The sequence below is a fragment of the Linepithema humile genome, chromosome 5 (assembly GCF_040581485.1).
Source record: "Linepithema humile isolate Giens D197 chromosome 5, Lhum_UNIL_v1.0, whole genome shotgun sequence".
NCBI classification, from domain to species: domain Eukaryota; kingdom Metazoa; phylum Arthropoda; class Insecta; order Hymenoptera; family Formicidae; genus Linepithema; species Linepithema humile.
The window spans coordinates 28,267,514-28,290,896 of record NC_090132.1 but is presented as its reverse complement, the minus strand read 5'-3'; the positions used below and the strand labels follow the sequence as shown (position 1 = coordinate 28,290,896).

At 36.8% G+C, this 23,383-nt stretch overlaps 2 protein-coding genes across 7 annotated transcripts in view; one reads left to right on the top strand and one right to left on the bottom strand.

The window, feature by feature from the left end:
• Notum (palmitoleoyl-protein carboxylesterase notum) overlaps nucleotides 1–23,383 on the bottom strand; it is a 454,423-nt gene that overhangs the window by 18,437 nt on the left and 412,603 nt on the right. Inside the window, exon 1 of one of the 2 annotated variants that reach the window (XM_012377154.2) lies at nucleotides 7,562–9,046. The exons of the other annotated variant lie outside the window; for it this stretch is intronic. Coding sequence (XP_012232577.2) covers nucleotides 7,562–7,585 — 24 coding nt within the window. The 5' untranslated portion in view covers nucleotides 7,586–9,046. Of the gene's footprint in view, nucleotides 1–7,561; nucleotides 9,047–23,383 lie in introns of those variants that run through there. 2 annotated transcript variants of the gene reach the window in all.
• Nucleotides 1–23,383, top strand: part of KaiR1D (Kainate-type ionotropic glutamate receptor subunit 1D) — a 345,484-nt gene that overhangs the window by 34,752 nt on the left and 287,349 nt on the right. The gene's annotated exons all lie outside the window — the stretch shown is intronic.

Here is a 23,383-nt window from a genome sequence, read left to right as displayed (position 1 = left end):
ACTTTTTGTCGCGACATATCTACCGAAGTATATGGCAAAAAGAACGCGGAGAACCTTTTACTGCGATACGCTGCAATGCAAATGATAAAACCCGGCGCTTTAGCAGGGGACCGGGAAAAGAAAGAACGGCGGCACATTATGCAACATCTATCATGAATATTAAAAATTTTATTAAGGAAACAAAAATATGGAAATATAATTATTCAACGGATCTCGTCGCCATTATGTTCAATCATTAATAATCAAAAGAGAATTTCACTTCTCAGGAAATCCAGTTTCGCACAGTAGGCATAGAAATGACTCATCGTCCATGATAAATGCGCAGTTTAGACAATTATTTTCGAGGGGAATTCGAATTAATCGCGAAAGAACAAAACGCTTTTCTTCCGTGAAGGTGAAAATCGACGAATCAGATCCATCAGCTGCGACGAGTCGCGATTATGCGCGGAACAACGTCATCGCGTTTAGAGTACGATCTGATAATGCAACGATAATACCTCGCGAACGAAGCGAGTTCTGCCACCGCGAATGACCCCGCGATCCAAGAAAGCAAGGGGTATTCTCGTAGAGCTAGAGATGGGTCGCAAAAGAGAAGAGGCGGGGGGGGGGGAGAGGAACAAGAGAAGGAAGAGTATCGGAGGCATAGTCGACCGCCTGGGCTCTGGGGTATATACGAGGAAGAGGAGCGTTGTTCTCGGGCCGGCTATTCGGAGGGGATGGCTCGGAGAGGAGAGGAACTGTCGGCTCCTTTGAAGTCGGTCCGTACCGTGTGTAATTAGGCCGCCGCTCCCCACCCCGCCCTCGGCCTCTGATCTCGCCGCGCTGTGTCGCTAATTGCTCACCGCCTCACGGCAGAAGCATCGTCGCCGTCCTCGTCGTCGTGGTTGTCGCCGTCGCCCGCCGTCGCCCGCCGTCGTCTTCGTCAACCTCGTTCGCGTCTAGGTCCGGACGCTCATCAAGCTCGCCGCCCGTCACCGTCGTTACTTTGGATCTTCTTGAGCAAGGCGAACTAGACAAGTCTCTTTTCTAAAAGGACGACGTCCAGTCGTTAATGCTGAATTATTCCGCCGGAGGAGCACGGATTTCATCTTGATCTCCTTTTTATCTCATTTTCTTGGAGAAGTTTCGAACGAAGATCCAATCTTGGACACATGTATCTGCGTTTTTTTTTTTTTTTTTTTTCCTTCGATAAAACGCAATTCATTTTCCGCGATAAGATTGTAGAATTCTTAATTTATTAGCTGAGTCGAGTATTCTTATTTAATATCTTTTTTCTCCGGTGACACTTTTACATAATTATACATCTCAATTCTCAAGCAGCTTGCAATAGACTTAAAATATTATCATTCAATTGCAATATAACATTTGTTCACGCGGCTAAATAGTCGTCGATATAAATTTTTGGATTATCGAGACGTAGGATTATCTGCTAGCGGACGATGAATTTTGGATCCTTCGTTTAAAAATCGCAACAGTTTCAGCCGCTGCGCGTATAAATGTTTCTTTACAAGCTTCCAGTCAAGGCAAACGTAGAACGAGTAGTTTGTCCGCGATGCAAATATACTTTTGCCTTCGTGGTCTTCAAGATTAAATTGCCTGCTGCTCTGTAATCCAAGTCGCAATTATCCTCATCCGTGTCCACATCGCCATCGTTATTCATCTCCTCTAATGTAGATGTTCTTAAGTAGACGCGCGTATAGTCGCCTTCTTGAGTACACATTTCCGTCTACTCTCAGTAATTGCTGCCGTTGCTAATTGCCGCGCTATGTTATGACAGCGATTCGCCAGTTCATCTCAGATCTCGTTTCATGTGAAATCTTTTTGGAGTAAAATATCATTAATAACGATTTATACGTGGAATTTCGTCCATGTGCCAACGTAGCCGAGCTGCGTGAAGTCAAAATATTCCGCATTTCCCATGTCGCTTGTAACAGCTTTGTTGTTCGTAGGGAGTGCTATATATCTTGGTCTGCTTATATAAACTACTGCCCACCTAGTTTAACGAAGTCGTGTTTACTATGTAATTGTTATTCCCATGGTGTTGCTGTTGTTTGTATATTCAGCGTGTCACACATTCGTATAGAATTAGAACATCTGACGCGCTAATTTGCCATTGTCGCAGATACGTTACCATTGTAAACTTTTAACAATTATTAGCGCAGCTTGGTCTCGTAAATCATCCTCGTAACTTGGACGCGCAATCATTGCTGTTATTATTCAATTGTCATTGTGAATCATCTTTTAAAATAATCGCATATTTTATTCTCTTAAGCGAATGATCTATTTTTATTCCATGGCTATTCATGACAAATATTGTTATAATCTCGCACCTCTTATTTAAAAAAAAATTTTTTTCAAATTACTTTTGTCAACCCCTGAAATGATCTATAGCGATCACTCGTTGAAAATACGAATCGAGATAAGGTGCGGCATGACCATCCTGCTGATGTAATTAATCAACGTCTCGTAACACTACGAAAAGCAGTTATCAATTCCGCCGCGGCGGGCGACGAGTCTCATGTTGGTCGTTTCGCGTCCGGATTCTCTTAAGTACTACAAACTGAATATCCTCCTCGGCTCGAGGTAACAACGCCCGTCTACTACTAATTGCTGCTTTCTGCTGGCACAATGCTCCACTATCCGTCCAACCGGGTCTCCGCCGTTTCCGCGCAGAAAGGCACGTAATAGAACGGACTCGTACCAACATTACTCTCTAACGGAGCATTGTTTCTTGCCAGCTCGACGGCGTCTTCGCCTCCAAGAAACGCGCTCCTATTCTTATCGCTCTCCTCCCGAAAGTCTCGGCGAGCGTTGTAAAAGTTTCGCGGTAAATCGCAATTTCAACGGTCTACCGTTTCTTCGACAATGAGATTCTATCGTCAGCATGCTAAAATCTTTTCCGCGCGAGAAGCGTTTAGGTAAATGATAGCCGAGCGACGTGCAATTTTCTCGCAATCGTCCGCTTATTATTATGATTATTGATACTGCTTTCATCGCAAAATCTGCAATGACCATTTCTTCCTTCGTTTGTAAACGGGCTATTAAGGACGGGCCATCAGCACCATCGCCGCTTTCTTTTCTTCTTCTCTGCTTTCGCATTCATGCTGTCGAAATGTGCATTATCATGAATATGTCCTAAGAATATTTTTTTTATTATGATTCGCGTTTTGAGTAAAAATACGATGGCTTACATAATGAAACACTTTTAATTATGCAAATTTAGTTTCTTTCTTCGTAATTTGTCGCAAGATTTTAACAACACAGAGCTTTAAATAAAATTTCTCCTAACATTTATTTGAATAATTAATCGAAGTTGCTGATTTACATTCTAAAAATTCTATAATTTGCAATACCGAATAACTTTGTCGCTATGAATATTTTAACATTAAAATAAATATGAATTGCTTTATATTTTGTAGATAAATGTGCCTACGTTTGAAGGAATATGCATGGGTTTTTACTTTTGCGTTATGCTTTTATGATATAAGTGGAGGTCAACAGACATACGCGCACACTCATACGGAAAGTTTAAACAGCAGATACGTTATATTTTATTATTATTTAGCTGTTTTCTCCAAAACACGCGCCTCCGTGAAACGGACGTTTATATTTCGAGGCAATATCAAGCCGCGAGAGTACATTGGGAAAATAATCTCGAGTTGCTGGCGCGCAAAGCCAGCTCGGTCAGAGCAAAGGGCTAAAACGGGAAGAGGCGCAGTGGAGAAACGCCGGAGGAGACGGGATTCCGAATCGACGCGGACTATGCGTGGCGCGCGAGATCACAGAGACGGAATCCCGACGTAAACAGGCTTAAATTGTAATCTCGGGCTTTCGGTTCTCTCTCTCTCTCTCTCTCGGCGGGATACTTGTTGCTCGTCTACTCTTTGATGTCCGGTCATGCGGCGCTTGAGAGATCAATATATGCTCATTAACGAGTGCGGCCGCTCGCGGTGCCAAAGGGACACGCACGCGAATATCGCGATAACGTTAACGTTGGCAGCAGGTGGCATAGAAGATCACCGCTGCGATTATTTGTCCTTCCTTTTTACGACTGTTGTATTTGTTTGCCACTGTTCAAAAGCAGAACGAGGAGAATGTCTTTTTTTTTTTTTTACTCTCGCGTTATCTTTTTTTCGGACTCGCGTTATTTCTAATCGCGATAAATACGACGTTCGCAAATGGACGTCCATCACGTGTCTTGAATAAATCATCGGCTATATCGTGCGTCAATTATCGTATTTGAGGTAATCTTTTAAAACAATATGATTTTTTTACAGTTTTGCATAAAAATGTTAAGATAATCCAGTGGTTGTTAAAAATATATATCCGAGTCACTTTTTATATCGGAAAGATGTAAAACACTATATTGTACAGTAAAATATTTTTCAATATTTTCGTAATGATATTGTTAGCTGCATGTAAGCAAATGATTCCTTCGCATGGATATAATACGTAATTAGTTAATGATAAAAGTAGATAAATGGTTAAAGCTTTTATTGATTTAATGTAAATATATTAGATTTACGCATATTGGTATCCAAACAATATGTAAAATCATATTACGCAATAAAAGCATATTACGATCACAAAACAACCCTATTTTATCGTATACTGTTGTTCTGACATTAACTGGAATTATTGAAGCGTATATAGTTGCATACTGGATTGTATTCGTAAAACTCATAATTCAAATGTACACTGCATCACCATAATACGATGATAAAATATATACATATAGGGTGTCTAAGAAAAATTCATCATTTATTAGTTCCTTTCTTATTAAGCCAAATCCTAATACTTATTTTGAAAATAGAAAAATTCTGGAAAATTAAACTTTAGGAAAATCAGCAAATAATAAAATTCCATTCTTAAAATTAAAAAAAAAAAACAGTTCAAGTATTATAGAAACAGCACGTTATTTAATTATTGTAAAAATATCGCAATTGAAAATTATTTTACAGAAATATAAAGTTATATATATATTAAAAATTAAATATTGTTTAACCAACCAAACTGCTTAATCAAATGAAAAAGCAATTTTTTAAAATAAATGTACAAAATATGCAAAATGTTATAACTTTTTAAGAAAAAAATGTATTTTTTGTTTATAGCTGTAACTATTATTTTTTATTTATAACAAGTGTTATGGTTTCATGGAAATCTGTGTACCACAGAGAGAAATATTTTGCACATTCTCTCCGAATTGAAACTCTTATCGAATTTGTTTCGTTATTATGATCGTTATTATTATCTCTATTTTGAAAAAAAAAAACATCATAAACCGTTAACTTTAAATTTTAGAGTTTACACAAGGGTGTGGCTGACAGCCAAAAGCAAAATTTTTAGCAATTCTAGTTAATTACCCCATCATTCAAATATTAAAATACACGCGAGAGATCCGACGATAATATTACGTGAATAAATTTATTTATTTTTTTTTTTATTTTGAATATAGCCGTGCTCCCTTAACATAGAAGTATATAGTGGTGCGCACGGCTGTCAACAACAGACGACGATAAATTTGCGGAACAGAATCGCGTGCGGTTCGCGCGAGCTCGCGGTATATCCCGTGCGCGGCCAGCAATCGCGGTGATTTATCGCGTGCAGCGCAATCGCGTGCACCGCCGCACGAATTGTATGCGCCAAATCAAGCGCATCATAGTCAGTCGTCCAGGAAGTCGCCCGGTGACATCGAGCTTGCGCTTGAAGCACCTAACGAGATTCAATCAACACCGTAATTAACGATATTGTTTGTGTAGATATTCGTACGACGACCGTACAGAAAAGTAACAGACCGTTGCATAAAAGTAATGATTTAATTTAATTGCTCATTAAAACATTAAAATTTCAACTCGGCAATTAGAATTTTAATTAACCTAAATCTTACACACCATATAGCCTTTTATAATTATTTGTCTCAAGTTGTCTTTAATTTGTATCGCACTTTTATCAGATGTGATTTCCGATATTATAAATTATTCAATGAAGATTGGATAAATATGCAGATTTAATACAATATTGTTGACAAATTAACGATTATTTGACCATATTACGTCGCCTTAATTGCACATGAATATCGATTTTGAATTTTCCTTTAATTATTTCGCCCGACATTTTTGCACCGCGGCACAATTGACGACAGTTCCATATAATTTTCCATAGAAGCATTGTTAACATCATCCGTGGATCTATTATTTTCCAACGCTTCCTCGATGCACAAAGGACGCGCTGTATACTTTGACACGTGAGCGTTCCCATCACGCGCGAAGAGGATTAAAAATATCAAAGCAAGTGCAATAGCGGCAAATCGCTGCGCGCAAGGAGTAAAACGGAAGCATAGAGGTAAAGGAGAATTTCGAAGGCGGCCGTAGAGGTCAAATAACCCCTGGAGAATTCGTAACCGGTGTCGAAGTTTCGCGGTAGACGTGGGTGTTCAAAGGCTTTCGTTAAATCGTACTTAAAAGTTAAAGGCCACAGAATACGTGAGGAGCCTGGTCGCATACGACGTCAGTCGGGGGGGAAATCCTCGGTGGAGGGGCGGCGTGGTGAGAAACGCGCGACGGCTACCCGTGAAAGCAGAACCTTCAGATGATCAAAGAGCGTTAAAAGAGGATTGGGTTGCCTCGGCGCTACTCGTCTTACGAGACGTTCGTGTATCGTATATGTGTGTGTGTGTGTGTGTGTGTGTGTGTGTGTATGTGTGTGTAGTAAGGAGGAATTAACGCAAAAGACATTCGCTCCTGTTGTTGACAACACGTTAGCGTGTTCTTTCATTATATTCGCGCTATGAATATAAGGTGCCTTGATTTATTTTAAAATAAGTTCTTTTATTATCCGCATATTTTTTTAGAAGAAATTAATTTTATTTAAATTTTTATTAATACATTATTTATCCTTTCTATGGTTACTACGTTTCAGATTGTAAGCATAATATAAATATAACAATGCGCAGAAAAATTTCATTACAAAATACATTTAAAAACATATTTTGCAATTTTGTACTTGGAAAATAATGAAAGAATGCTATTTGCTATTTGAGTCAATATGTTTTTCAACATCAGCACAGAAATAAAAAAAAAATATATACATATTGCATAAACTTTTCATTACGATGTCAGAATAATGCTCTACATCGTAGCGACAAATAAAGCAGACAGTTATAAAAGACGATAGAAATTATTTAAAAATGGGCTTTTCAAATTAATACAGTGATTCGACACTCTTTAAAAGCTAAACAATGTTTTGCGTTTGTGATTAGACAATTTAAATTTTTATTTTATACCTTTTTCTTATACACTGAGGACGGCCAAATCCCCAAGAAAAGAAAACTGATAATAATTACGAAAACGTAAATACGTAATTAATAAGATATCGATTTATAATACTGGGGGTGAACAAATTTTACAAATTTATCAGTGTTACATAATTCCATATTTATTCTTCAAACGGAAGACTGCATTAACGTAAGATTTTCATTACTCAAAAAGAAAAACAGATAAATAAAATTACAGTTTAGAATCAATTTTGGATGCACTACTTATGCGAAATCAATTCGACTCACCTGCAACGCAGGTATTCTCTTCATCTTCGGGCTATCTGAACAGTGTCCACCTTCGAATGCCAATAGCGCAATCGCTCTTCACTCGACAAACTTTTCTGTCTCTACTCATATATGACGATCATTTTCAATTCACGCGCGTGTACCAATGCGAATCTATCCTTTCCCGGATCATTCCGGTCTCGTCGGACAATCACAGCACTGTGTCTTTTCCGTTAATCCATTCGTATTGACAATACGCCGTGAAATTCGCCGAGTCTATTATTCCGATTGAATGCCGCGCGACGTCGATTCGGTGACAATTTAATAACGTTCGAATAGGGGTTGAGGGTATCTCGAGCGAACACGTGGTGCGGTGCGCATCTAAAGGCGGGAGCACCAATTCCGCTCGGCAATTCCGCTCTTCCTCAGCGTCCCGCTTGACGGTTCGGAGCACACTGCCGCCACTTTCCGCTTCTGCTGCTTCCTTTTCTTCTTCTCTCCTTCTTCGCTTCTTCCACCGATGCACCCTTCTTCCGAAGGCACGAGGGGCTGGGTACGCGCACGTGCCGGGCACGATCGACGAACTAACAGCAACTGACACCTCCTCTTCTTCTCGCCCGATCTTGTTTCCTCGTCTTCTTCTTCTTTGGCTTTCCGCTTGCCTCGAATTCGCGAAGAGAGTCCCTTCGAGCTTTTAATTCTCACACGATCATCTTTAATCTACGCGCGTGAAAAAACGCCTCGTTTTTAAATAACGCTCATTGGAAATTGGAGAAATTTTCGAGGCGTTAGAATCGAGTAGAATCGCTGTTGTGGAATGGTGCGATTAATTGAACCGCGGGGGAGATTCGGTTCTCTCGCGCGCTTTTACGTGGCTCTTCGATACGAGAGATCAGTACGAGTTGTTCAATGCTCCTTACACCATCAGAGTCGGGGACCGACTGACAATCGGCTCAGCTCAAACCGCGCGAAGTAAGCAGCAAGAGCACACGGACGAGAGGGTAGGGCAAAGCGAGGAAGAGAGAATCAGAGAGAGAGAGAGAGAGAGAGAGAGAAGAGAGAGAGGAGAGAAAGAGAGAGACGGAGAGTCTGAAGGGTGGTGTCGAGAGAAGAGGGTGGTTCTCACCACCACGTGCACGGTTGTTTTGACTGCGACGGGATTGTGCAATCACCACAGTAGTTTTAATATCGATTCGATTAAATGTTTTTTTTTTTCAAACTACGTTTTTATTTTATATATTTCTATGTTATGTTTTATTATTTGGTTATACATATTTTTTAATATGGATAGATTGCTGGAATTGATGGAAAAAATAATATATAGATTAGAATAGCCTCTTGACACTTTTCACACACTTTTAAAATCTATTATGTTTTGATTTGTTTAAGTTTTAATCTGATAAACTTATTAATTTAAAAAGGCGACATGATTTTCTGTTATTTGACGTAATGATATTTGCATTCGGTAAACTAATCTCTCTTCGCAATTGATATATGATCAATGGTGATCGTAATGGGGTGTTTTGTAATTTTAATTAGCACAGTCATCGATTCAGCTTACGACTGTGTCATATGCGTCATTGCTTAATTAAGATAATAGCGTGTGATAATAAAATATGTTCTAATAATTAAAAAAACTCATGATAAAATCATTAAAAATAATATCTCTATTAATTTTATAATCCGACTATCAAAGGATTATCTTCATTATTCCCTGTTTCATAATGCCGATATGAAGCGTGACATAATACCAATTCTTTCATCGTTATATATAAGGAAGACCGCTAAATGTATCACAGATGAATCGTTCGATATGGCTTATTATTTCTGGATTTCTGTTATCGAAACATAATTATATTTCATTATTTGATTTTGATTGATAGCCGATTCGATTGTAATTGAAATAATTGCGGCCGGTAATAAGTTTGATGATACTATCGTATCCCGTTTTCCGCACACGCATTTTGTATAGATCCTTGAATTAATATGTTATTCATTCATTGTCGGTAGAAAAGTTATTATACGCAATATTGTTGTGCGTTGCATTGTGCAATATCGCATAATGTTTACACTCAGTATAGTGAAAAATTTTAGATCGTCAAGCTGATGCATTGTTACCACTTTTTTTCTCTAATTGTGGTTTAAACGCTTTTATGGTTTATTTTATCATGCATTGAAGATGGATATTCAATTAACAAATGGCGTGCTCGCTAGTGAATGTAACCCGCGCATATTTGCCGATTTTTTTTCATCCGCTTCTCTCGCTAATTGAAGCTTAAATTTGCAATTTTATTTGATTTCATGATGCATATATCACAATTCAAAACATTGCAAAGACATCAAGCGAATAATGTATTTATTTTTTATATTTACTGAATTAAAAATTTTTATATTATATAAAGAATAAACTAACGCGCGCGCGCGCGCGTGCTTTGATATATAAAAAATGAATAATATTGTATATTAATGGCTATAACTTGATACTAGAGATATTTTAATTGTTGTAAAACAGCATATGCAGAAAATTTTACTACGTCTAATTCTTATATTATTGAGTCATTTTACTAATAATAAGTATTAATAGATAAATAATCCATTCAGTTTTTAATAAATATTTTTGAATATAAAAATACTTATCGTAGATATGAATAAATATTTCATTGCATTATACATTGTATTATACGTATACTTTTAATTGAAGAAGTTGTGATACGTAACAGCTTTGCCAGAAATTTATAGCTTGAAATCCGTTGCCATGGCTTTCCGATTTGTCTCGTATTCGCATCCGGGTTTTCAATTACGTTCCTATCTCACTACAATTAATTTCCGACGCGTCTCGGCAATTAACAGTCTAATTCGCGCAATTCGCTGCGCAGAGCGGCGTAGTAGCTTTTCGAGCGAGCGCTATAGGCGGTCGCCACAAATAGCCGTTGTGCACCGTAACGTTGTCATCGCCGGCGATGTTTGTCCTCGAGGAGAGATCAAAGCTCAAAGAATTGAAAGATCCGACAAAGGCAGCCGACGATAGCAGGTGCGCTTTTCGGGAATATTACCTGTGATTCTTACCGCATCGGTGAGGGTAACAATCGATTCGTCGCGGTGGACATTTCTCGGTCGAAAATCGATCGGCAGCACTTAGGTAGCAGTTCCGACATGTGTACAATGAGTGGCCCTTGGTCCTGTCGACTGACTTTGTCGTAAGCGATCAACATTAATCTTAAGGGTTGGAGGCGCCGACCTTCGTCGAGGTCGCGTCTCGTTCGCAGAGCGAATGCAAATCGCACGCAGGAATCCTACGAGTAATAATGCGAAGGCTCTCTCAATCGTCGATTATTTAGCGATGAGGCAAGCCGTGTTATTAGAAAGCAATAAATTTATGCGGAAGAATATCCTTGCAAGAAGAATATCCTTGCAAAAGAGTATCCTCTATTTCTTATCGGTTACTTTTTTTCTTGCAAAAAATTGCCAAACTATTTTCAAATTATTTCTTTGAATTAATTGAATTGCCGATTTTAGAAATATTTAATGTGTAGTAATTGATAGTTCATTAAAGATAATAGTTTAAATATTATCTGTTTTACTATTTTTATACAGAAAATCTACAAATAAAAAATAATAAAACATTTCGCGAAGTCCTTATTCCCATAAAGTGCTCACCGAGGAAAGGATGATTACTTTAGCGAAGAAATTTATGAACTCTTAAGACTCGCAACTTATGCGAATAACGTATCACATTTTTCTCTGGCTTTTAATCTGATATTTCAGAATAAAAAATAATTTGGCCATAACATTGAGCATTAGGAACGCATATTGCGGGATTGCGAGGCGTTCTTGTTCAACGCGTTGTAGATATCACTACATCGTTAACGTTTGCGCAAAAAGAGCTCGTAGATCTCGACCAGGTGGCTGCCACGTTAATGACATGTGTAACGAGATAAGGTAGCATGAGTATACATAGTCCATTAAAAGCCGATAGTCTATCGCGATCAGGCGCTTGAGTAGCGCATATTTATTGTTAAATACTTACGAGCGAGTGAAGAAAAGAAGAGAGAAGGATCGAACGACGGAGGAGGGGAAGAGTCGAGCGTGAAAAAGTCCACGTTCGAAAAACGGGTTTGCGGTGCCGCGGGTGCTGCCGGGTGCGTTGTAGTTTATCGTCGGAATCGTGTAGCACGTTACGGTACACCGCGATCATTAGCAGCTAGAAGCCGCCTGCTGCCGGCGGGAAGGCTGCACGATACTCTCTTTGATATCTGTTCGCCGTACCGACTCCTAACGTTGTGGCGGATTCACAGAACCTCCGCGTGTTATGGCTTTAAGAGAGAATGCACTAGAGTAGCAGGAATTTATTATGTTCCCTCTGAATAATCATCTCATGTGTGTTAAGTAGAAATATAATGAATTAATTGTAAGTAGTAAAGATGGACATGATAAAATGACAATTTACAGCATAAAAGCGTGAAAAGTTGATTATGTTCTGCGAAAATGAAATTTTATTATAGTAGAGAACGGTGCAATGCGAGAGAGAACATGATAGAATAACGCATATTAATTGACAAAGATGATATAATTGAAACGAAATTACTTATGAAATATGAACAGTAAGAGAAGTATATGAAATGAAGACCATGATAATTGCATAAAATTGATTAAAATAATTATTTAAATAGAAATTAATTTGCAATAAAATATTAAAATATTAAAAGAGATGAAAAAGTGAAAGGTGCATCTCTTATCTTCAATGATCGAAGATCTAGTCGATATGCATTCATAAATGTGATTGCTTTACAGCAATAACGCTGAGAAAACCTTATTGAAAAGATATTAATATTGCGTAAAAGATTTCGTGTAAGTGACAAATTATAAGAAATTATCACCTTTTTGATTTTTTTCTTTTTTTTTCTCTGTATTTTTTAAGGTAATTTCAACGATATTTCTTAATTATTCGAGATTTATTTGAAACTTTAAGAAATAAATGTAATGTCAGACATTATCTCAAATTTTTTAGAACTTTTTATTATATAATTATTAAAATATTTTTTATTTAACATGCCATTTATTCAATGGTTTTTATGGACTAATCAAACGAAAATCAGACAATTTTGTTTAATTATAGGAAAACTACTTTCAAAGTATTTACAAAAAATTGAATATAATTAGATAAATATGTTATAAGAACTTTATTTAAATTTCGCGAATATTTACCACAGTATTGTTGAATAATTTTTATAACAAAAATGATAATTTAATATCATGCATGGCGAGCAGAAAAAAAGTAGCAAGAAATATATCATCATTTGCGTGTGGAAGATACAGTCAAGTGCAACAAAAACTATTTTGTCTGCTGTTTTCATATTTTCTGTACACACATTTAACCTTACTTTCTATATTTTTGGCAACAATTGTACCGGTGGAATTACCTTAATTTAAAAAATGCATCTAAATAACTTATATCATTACATGTCGGAGTTTTTTTTCCCATTTTTTTTTGTTTTTTAAATTAAAATTTTTTTATATATAATATATAAGAATATATAAAATATATTATATGATATCTTTTATTGTTAGCACAGACAAATATTATATGACAAAAACACATACACTGTACAGAGTGTATACTCTGTATATTCCTTTTAATGTCACTTAATTGTGACATTGTAATGCAAAAAATGGATTAAATTCTTAAAATTAAATATACAAAAAAAGAGAAAGTTTTAATATATAACGTTTGATTGATAAAGCTTTATTGTAAAATTTATAATAATTTGATATAAACAAAATTAATAAGATCTATTTTTGCTCTGCAAACTCTATAAATAAGCTTCTTATTTAAACTTTTTTAAATTGCTATGGTTAATTATCTTTCTTTGGGTTTTCTTCTTAATTTGCAATATTCAGTTTTAATAATCGATTCGTGGAACTCTCGAGGATGCACAGTCTTAAATGCATCGAACAAATAATTTCTCTTCTCACTTTCGCATTTCAGCACCTGGCGCAGTTTCTCACTTATACTAGAATTTCAGTAGAATTTCGACTGTGGCTTGATGTGGAATCTCCGACTGACCGAATCTGAATTTCAGTTTTACCCAAATTTGGTTTTCGACTGGGCACGAGACCCGGCGATGGTCCGCATTTGCGTTCCGTAAACCGCGCATAAATAAATAAATGAATATGTGAACGTAATGGCCGATAAGTAAATTTGCGTACAAGCTGCATATGTATATCTTTGCGAATATCGAATGCGCAATCTCCTCCTCACCATATCTTTGAACGTCGGCGATCGAATACATGGTCTCCAGAAAGGCGGCGATCAAAGCGATCGACGTGACGTTATTAGCGGAGAACGTGTCGCCGCAATATTATCGTATCGAATTAACGATAAGCAAAAGATCAAGAGTCGAGCACCGGGACTCTTTTTGTGAGTCATCGTCGAACCGGTCGATACCAATTTAGGCTGATTCGGAGTCGAAACGGTCCGACTCATAGCTTGAAAGGTGCCGTGGATGTTCTTGATGAGCGTTTACTTACGATTCTGTTTTATATTCACACATGACAGATTCGTCTGAATTCACAGACTGTTATATATGTTTCTTGTTGAAAAAAAAGACCTGAAATTGTCAATTTTTATAGACATATATAGTTTAAGCACATTTAAAATTTTAATTTAACGAAATTAATTTTAGATATACTTTATCGCTTACAATGTCAGGGTCATTAATTCTGCAGCTTATAAAGTTGAAATTTAACGGATATAACGTATCGAAGTGGAAATAAGAAGCACTGTATTTTAAATGTATGGTAACAATGCCTTGCACTTATGCACGTTTTTCAAGAGCCCGATAGTCGCGTCCTGTTCTTCTGTTAATGACGCGTACGCGATGCAATTACGTGGCGAACAATGTTCACTTTGCCGGGATAATAGGCAAAACGAGTTACGATACTGGCTCGCCGCCGTTCGGGCAATAGCGTCATAATCACGTGTGCTATGAAAGTCCATGATTAAACGTAGGAGCCGCAGTGCGAAAATGGACTAACACATGTCTTGTCGAATCACCAAAGTCGAATGTTTATTTTTATTTAATGATTAGTGATACAACAATTAGCATGCTACTAAAAAGCATGGCGCTAATTGACTTTATTATGAAAGTAAAATTTAAGAAAAGTTTGCAAATTTCGCATACAAAATCTATGCTGCACCGGTTTATATTTTTATCTTATAAATTTATCTGATCGATTATATTTAAAAAATTTAATTAATTTTTTTACTTGAGACATTCGACAGATTATTGCATTTTATAATTTAATTTATGTTATTTTTACGATCTTATTATCTTGTATGAGCCGATAACGATTACAAGATGAAAGGATATAATAAATAAACAATTAATTCCGCGCGACGGTGAATCGCAGTCGTACAATCGTCTCCGTAGTTTTGATACTAGCTCACGATATGACGAGGGAGTTACGACCAGGTGTATAGTAGTCGAAGAAAGGGGGGCCTCTCGTGGAATATAGGAGGAGAATGTCTCGGAGGGCAGTCGGCTCCTTTCATCCCTTCCTCGGAGCCCTACCTCTTGTTTATCTCTTTTTTTTTCTCGCTTGTCCTGCCCCCTTGTTGCTTCAGCGATGCCGCCGGTACACTTTGGCCGAACCGTCACAATCGCGGAGAACTGATAGCAGCCTCGCGATATCCTTCAACCGAATCGACGAGGATTACACGAGCGAAAATTTAAGGGTTTCCGACAGATTCGCCTGGAATCGCCAGCGCGATTTTATAAAGAGGCTTGACAACGCGCACTATTATCATTAATTCCTGCGGCTAGAGAATGGCTATTATCGCGCGGAAAATTGATGATAATAACGCTTTTACAATCCTGTTGTAAACGATGCCTGTCAGCCTTAAGTATCGCTCATGAGACTCGCAGGTATTAACACGATAACTTTTATATGATCGTCGCAGGTGGTCTTGGAGGCCAAGATTTTTCTCTGCCATTTTGATCTACGGTCTGTGGAGACTAGCAACGATTCTCATGTTACAAATTTGAACGTTCCTTTGAATTAGATAATTATTTATTTGTCACGTCGGGTTTTTGCGATGTTTTGGCTACTGGACAGACTAATATGGTTACAGGTGCAAAGCTGCATATGTGTACAAATGCAGCTAAATTGGCTTTCCATTGTTAGCATCCTTGTCCATCGGTAGAGAGAATTGCGGCTTTGCGCTGCGGAGCCTGGCAGCAGTACCGTAACAAAGCATGACTGCAAGCTTTAAGTTAATGTTTGAAATATCTTTCCACTGTGTTGCAAATTTCTACTTAATTAAATATTGCATACATGCAGGATGTGGATTGCATGTTAGAACGAAGGATATGAGGCAGATAATATAAATAAAGCACAAATTCAATGTAACATTTATACGTCTGTTATACGCAAAATATAAAATAGGAGTCATATAAAATTCGAATTTTTAATTTACGTCAACATCAAGAGTTATTTACAGCTCTGATAAATGTTAAATTTACATGTATTTTTAATAAGTGGTTGCATATTAACCTACAAATGCTCATACTTTAATATAGATAAATTTGAATAGTTTTTTCGAAAAACGATTTGGAAAATAATTATTTTTAGTAGAATTGATAAAAAATTAAATTTTAGAACATATCAAGGATACTTTTAGGTATTCATTATTTTTATTATTATATAGAATGACAAATTGTTCAAAGTAATTATTGATACTTTACAAAGTAAAATTCTGTCATTAATTTTGAAAAGGATTTATTTAACAGGTTTTAAAATTTTATAAAAACTGTGAAGAACTCAATTTATATAAAAGTGTTAAAACCTATTTTTTTAAATGTTTAATTTGTCGACATTTGAAGGCATGATTGAAACTGGAATTTTTGTACAAAATCAGTAAGATCACTGTATGAGTAAACAGAGTACGGGGTGATGAGTTATCGAGACACGTCGTTGTCAATGAGCAGTATCCGGCTGTCGGTGGGGGTAATGAGAATACTCGTGAGGAATAAGAGGAAGAAGGAACGAGCCGTTTACTCGCGCGCGTGACGGAGGCAGGTGCACGTCGTGGCTGTCGGCACGTTTGATGTTGGCCACGCAGCTCCACGGAGAACGAACGAACGGGGGGGGATGCGTATGTCGCGCTTGAATCGGTGATGCGTGTGCAAGCCGGGGGTGGGAGAGGAGGAGCGCGGTCAACGAAACGGAAACTCTCTGGAAGAACGGAGAAGAACAGGGGAAGGAAGAGGGAGAGGGCGATAAGAGAAATGTAGAATCAAAGAAACAGAAAGGGAAGAAAAATAAAAGTGCAGCTTGTGAGCCGGAGCGGGGGGGGGGGGGGGGGACGGGGATGGGAAGAGGCGCGATACCACGGGCCGATGAGAAGAAGGAATCCCGGAGAAAAAAGGAAGGGTTGAGGAAATTAAAATGACGGGGGATAAAGGCGACCGGGCGGAAATCGAACGGTATGAGGACGTCGGATGGATAACACTGTGGATGAGCGAGATAATGATGGTTGTTGATGACGATGCCGTGATAAGTGAGCGAGTTATTGGATCAGAAAAGTTATTATTATACTCGAGTTGCTTCTCCAGATATAAATAACTATTTATAACGATAACATTTAGTGAAATTGATGGACGGTTCAACGAATCATGTGTAATACATGGTTTACGCTATGGTATCCGCGAACGTTAAAATTAAGCGAAGTTAAAATTGTATACATTTACTTTTTTTTTTTTTTTTTTACAATTTTATTGATATTAATCTTTGGAAATTGACTCGGCATATTAAGAAGCTGACGTATCTTTTTCATATACATCCTTGTTTCAGATAGCACGAAGTAATAGAAGTCAATTTTCAGATATCAAATAGTAAGTGTATGCATATATCTCTTTCAAAAATATGTGGGAGTGTTAAAGAAACAAACGGATAATGAAATATCGGAAAAGTCAAGCGAAAATAAAGCCTTGAAGCAGATTATCAAATGAAAGGATAACACTTTACAAGTGGAAGAAAAGTTAATAGACACATAAAGCATGAGAAACGCAAGTACGTCGGGAGAGGTAGAATCAACAGAGAGAAATAAAGACGGAAAATAGCTGCTCGTGAAGAAAAGTTGGAAAGATAAATGAGGGATGGTGCGTGGAAAGAAAAGTGGGGCCGAAGAATATCGAAAAATGGTGGGGGATGAGTCGAGAGAGGAAGAGAATTATAGATGCTACTAGGTATTGTGTAAACATGGGAGTAGCTTTCTTCTTGCCGCCATATGCTTCTTGCCGCCTATAACTCCGGCTCCGAATCGGAGAGCCATCAAAACGGTTCTTTCGCAAAATTATCCTGAAAGGCTGAATCGATGTCCTCTGCGTTCCTTCGTGAAAAATACATAAGTTGTTAAAGAGGGTCGAAGAATAGTTATTCTCGCATTATCTTTGAATCTTTTGATCCAAGATAAAGATCAGGATCACCCATGCCATGAATGTTCATTTTATTTTCGTAGAATAAAGAGGAAAATATTTAAAGACTCGATACATATAAAAAGGGTGTAAATGTCATGTTCAGATTATCTTTCGCCGAAAGAAATTCCATTCGCCAGAACTAATAGCGCTGTAAAAGGCTTAGGCAATTGTAAGTGGTATCTGCAGGTAGGATAATAGATGTTTATGAGGTTCTTTTATGAACTACAAACAAAAATAGTTTTTTTGTACTTTTCTCAGGTGAATATAATAATAATTATAAATGTAGCGTTTCTTTAGATCTTTCGTTGGCACCTAAAAAAAAGTACAAAATAAAATTTGCTAGAAACTAGAAAGCTAGAAAGGCTAGAAACTACGCAGGTAAAATGTACGGCTCTTTTGTAACTGTGGGCATTATTATTATTATTATAAAAAAGTGGAAATAATTACAGCTCAATTTACCGAATTAAAGTCTCGGTGACGTAAATGAGATTATTTATCAGCATTTCATCAATATTTGAGATATTAATTAATGCTTAAATAATTCATGATTAAATTAGGTGGCAACGACAGCCGACTTTATTTAACAATAACGGTTTTACCGTTCATTACAAACGAGTTTACGTGATTGCATAATTTATGTACTACTAACTGTGCGTGTGAAATATTTATCCTAATGAGTTAATAATTTTCATTCTGCTTGATATGGCATTGCCGAAATACTAGCAAGATAATTATTTACCCAGGACGCATTATTAATTTATCCTGCATACGATATTATAAAAGGAATATCGCAAACATTTTGATACTTGTTATAAATGTCTACATTTAATGAGAAATGCTATATGATAGGAAAGTATTTAATTCACTCGTATCATTCCAAAATATCGTTCACAAATTGCTATCGCCAGAAAGAGATCGTGAACAACTATCCCGAAACTGTTACGTTCGCAAAATACAAAAAAAGGTCATAAATCGATTTGCGAATAAACTGTCCTTCGGTGTTTACCGTGCTTCAATTAAATGTCGAAAGAAAATAACCGGTGAATTTTGCGTTGAATCGCAAATTTTGCAATAATCCTTCGTTATTTCTCTAAACTTTGCCGTATGATTTATCCGGCTTGTTAACGTCACGCTGGTGTATTGATAACAATCAGCCGGATTATTTTTCGAACAGCGGCGACTTTACGATTATAAGAAAACAGTTTTTTTTAAACAGAGAGTGCCTCTATCGAGCAGACACGCCGTTCGCACGCGCGTGCATATATACATGCGAGAGAAAACGAGAACAAGGCAAAGAAATCGGAACGAGAAAAGGACGGTGAAGGAAAAAAAAATCATGTTAAAGTACGACCACCGGCGCCGACGAGTCCTCTAATTATTATTCCACGGGTTATACGCGCGCGTATATGTACGTACAGAAGTTTCGCCGGACGTGCAGTCGAACAGCGGCCCGAATGCCGGCAATCTGTATATTACGGGGGGCGGTCGCCGAATAAATACCGATAATGCCTTTTCGGTGCCTTTTCGCGAAAACGAGTCCGTCCGGGACCCATAAGCCTCTACTTTATTGTTATTACGACGGCCGACGCCGACGCCGCGCCGCTCCGTGCCGTGCCGTGCCTCGAGACTCGTTCCGTTCCGCCGTGCAACGAGCACCCGATAAATTAATGTAATGCTCGCTGATGGCTAGAAGTTACTGCGAGGGCGTGTGTATGCACGCCCTCTGCCGCAATCATCCCTTCATGCAAATATGGAATGGCACGCGGCTTGCCGAAATTAACGCCAAGGATTCGGAGGAAGCAAAGTTATGTTCGTATTTCTCGCCAACGCTCGTAACAATTGAAATTGTTCACATTACATATATAATGAAATATATTATTAACTTTTTGTCTGTTAGGAAAAATAAGCATTTCTGTGTAATCGAAAATATAATTTCATTAAAGAGTTTCTTGAATCCGTATATAAATACTAGTTTTAAGAGTTTTTTCGTTTGATGAATCGAAAATATATTATATAATCTCGATATCCGAAAAATTGTTCAATTTACATAAAAAATTTTAAGAGATTTTTATGGGCTATTAAATTTAGATTTAAAAACCAAATCAAGTTTAAAATGGTGATTTTAAAACAACTAAAAATTCAACGATTTGTAAAAAAAATTTAATTATTAATTATTATTCTGAATTATCAAAATTATTTGTTTTCTTAATGCACTTTGCAGTGAGTATTTTTTTTTTGTGTTTTATACATCAATCTTAATTCACAGAGTTATGACCTATCGTTTAACATTTCAAACACTGCTAAATCACCATGATTAATCATTTTAATGGATTATATTACATATTTTACGTATAATCAATTGTATATATCTCCATTTATAAAATATTGAAAACAAATGTACATATATCTATTTCTATGATGGTCAGACATTTCATTAATTAAACTTTATTTAAACTTGATTTTGGTTCATTGATCGAATCTTGTTGATTTATCTTAATTTGATGATAAAAGTAAATAATAATTTCGAAGAATATCATCAGGAAGATATTGTTCTTAAATATATAATGCTCTATATCACGTTTATAAAAAATATACATATCAAACTTTAAATTTGTTTGCTAATTTAACTAAAACAGTTTGCCATGTCCACTCAAACGACACGGACCTCCAATATCATTTTTAGCAAACTGACTCGTTACACCGAATAGTTTTGGTTCTTAGTTTTTTTAAAATAAGAAAGTTTACACGAAAACACAACATGACGGTACTGCTATGCATTGAGAATAATTGCAATCAACCACAATTCAAATCTTAAAAAGGACATCGTGTATGTTTAATGTAAAACATGATTTCCTTCCTGATGATCTTAAGATTGGTGTTATTAGAAGAGGCATGACTTTCAAGATGTGTTGTCCTTCTAAACAATTTTTAAATGTAACGAATATAAGAAGATTGTAATATCCGAATTAGTTTTATAAGTAACGATTGTTTATTAATATGTTCCGAATTTTATAATAACTAACTACTGAAGATGACCACAACCAGATGGTCGAAACGTCTAGATTGACCTAAACATTTGTTATAATATATTAATAAATTAAGCACGAAAATCCAGCTTGGGCTCTGTAGCTTGTTGTTAATAATTTCTTTAAATTTGTGTTGTCGCGAAATATAAATTGGACGAAGCTACGTTTCTAATACAAATCTAAATTCTCAAACTCTTACACACTTTGGTTTTTAGTTTCTCAATTCTGATAGAGATAGTGTAAGTAGATAGTGAGAAGTGCAATTTTAGCGATCTCAAAAGGGCGCTTCCGTTTTTGGCGGGTGTTTAATTTCGTTGTAAAGAGATGTGAAATACCGCGGAAGCAATCGACGTTTGTTGTGTAAAGGATTCGAAGGATGCAAAGCTGAGGTGCGCGACTAAATGTAATCAACATCGTGATACAGTGCGATGCAATCAAACTCAACAACGGTATTTCCCATTTGACCCGCGTCGAATTGTGCTGCAGCCGGAGATAGCCAAAGTATGCTTTCAATGGGCGCACCTGAATTCGCATGGGAAACTTTGTGCAATAAGTTCGATTAATTAATTCCAATTCCACAGATTAACGCAGCGTAATATAATTAGCTACCAACCGAATAATATTACGTCCTTTCTATCGTTCTCGCTCTCTCTCTTTCTCTTTCTCTCTCATTCCCTATATGAATAAATCATCTAGCTTGGTATCAGCTTGCATTATTACAATATGGATGCAATTAATTTGCGGCGTTTTGTTAATTCAATATTCGAATGCATATCAGAAATAAAAAAAATGGCATAATTATTAATGTTCTATCGCATGCTCTATTTGTAATCAAACACAGAACGAACATCCGTCAATATAGCCGTTCTTCGAAACGCGCGTAATGCTTCTTTCAAGTGATTTTATTTTCGCACGACAAACAATCAAAAGTTCACCACTTTAAAGATTTTTTAAACATGATTGTAACTCTTTTAGATCTGTCAATTGTTAAAAAAAGATGAGGGAATTATTATCGTATTAAAAACTTGAGATTTTTCAAGACAAACTTTTGTGTGAATTTCAGTGAATGCTTCCGCGTTGGTTGGAAACCAACAGGAAAGTTCACAGCTCCACAGCAAACTTGGAATTGATACGATCTCGATCTATAGTTCACAACTGTCAAACTTGTGTGTTTCCTATCTCTAGCTTCCGTAACTATAGTTAAATATCTTCAACTTGGTTCAAATCAGTCCTCCAAACGCACAATGTCCCCTTTTCCTCACAGATGACTTCTCTCACGTACTTTGATCTTTTCTTCCGCGACCTTTTGCCTTCACTTCGTATTTCATAACTTATAACTTAATAATGCAAGCAGATGTGATCCGTAACATCTTTAATACTGTCGTTGAATGCTGGCTTGGTTTTGCATCTATATTTGATTACACATTAATTGCGTGAAACATTCAGTGTACTGGTATTTGGATAATAACTGATTAATTATACGTAAGCATAACTAAAGGGTTTAATCGGGGAGGCGTATGCATGACCATAAACGGTGAAAGGATAATAATATAATTTTATATTGATAACGCGAAAGTGCATTGAGGCAATCAATTGTATCGTAATCGTTACAGACAACAGTCAGTTGACTAAGCCGACTATAAATTCATAAATAATTTCGTGGCTATCGGCTTGGAAAATCAGAAATTTTATTAGAGAGAAAGATATAAAGAGCTATTGGAGCGAAAACAGTAGTGAACTTTATTAACCTCTGTCTAAATTTATGAGGTGAACTGTGGTGGCAAACGAGATGGCCTCGTGCAGGAAATGGTTTAGTACTTATAATCGGTTCAAGACACAATACACGCTAGATAGATCCGTAGATAAGCGCGATGAGGACACGTGTCTGGAACACGTGTCCTTTTCGTGGCTTGGCTACGTAAGATCGTCGGTCGCCTTCAGATCGCCGCGATACGCGTCCTCGAAAGATCCGAGCCGTGGCGAATCGCCTCGACTGAACCGATTGCTTCCATGTAGGGTTGTTTCGTCGCGCGTAATAAGCATTTACGATGCTGAAAAATGACGCAAGATATTCTTTGCGAAATGTACATTTGCATACTCCCGCTATGTACCAGATAATTAATTTGTGCGTATTATTGAACTACTTCACAATAATAATAACTTTTTCAGACTTGGAAATTAAATATAAAAAGTATAAAATATATACAAATGTAAAAGTATATGCTTTAAGTAATTCAACAGTTTTAATAATGAATTGAAGGAGGAAAATTCAAGTTATTAAAAAATTACTTATATTATCAATTTCATTAATTTTGAATTATTATCAAATAATGTTTCTA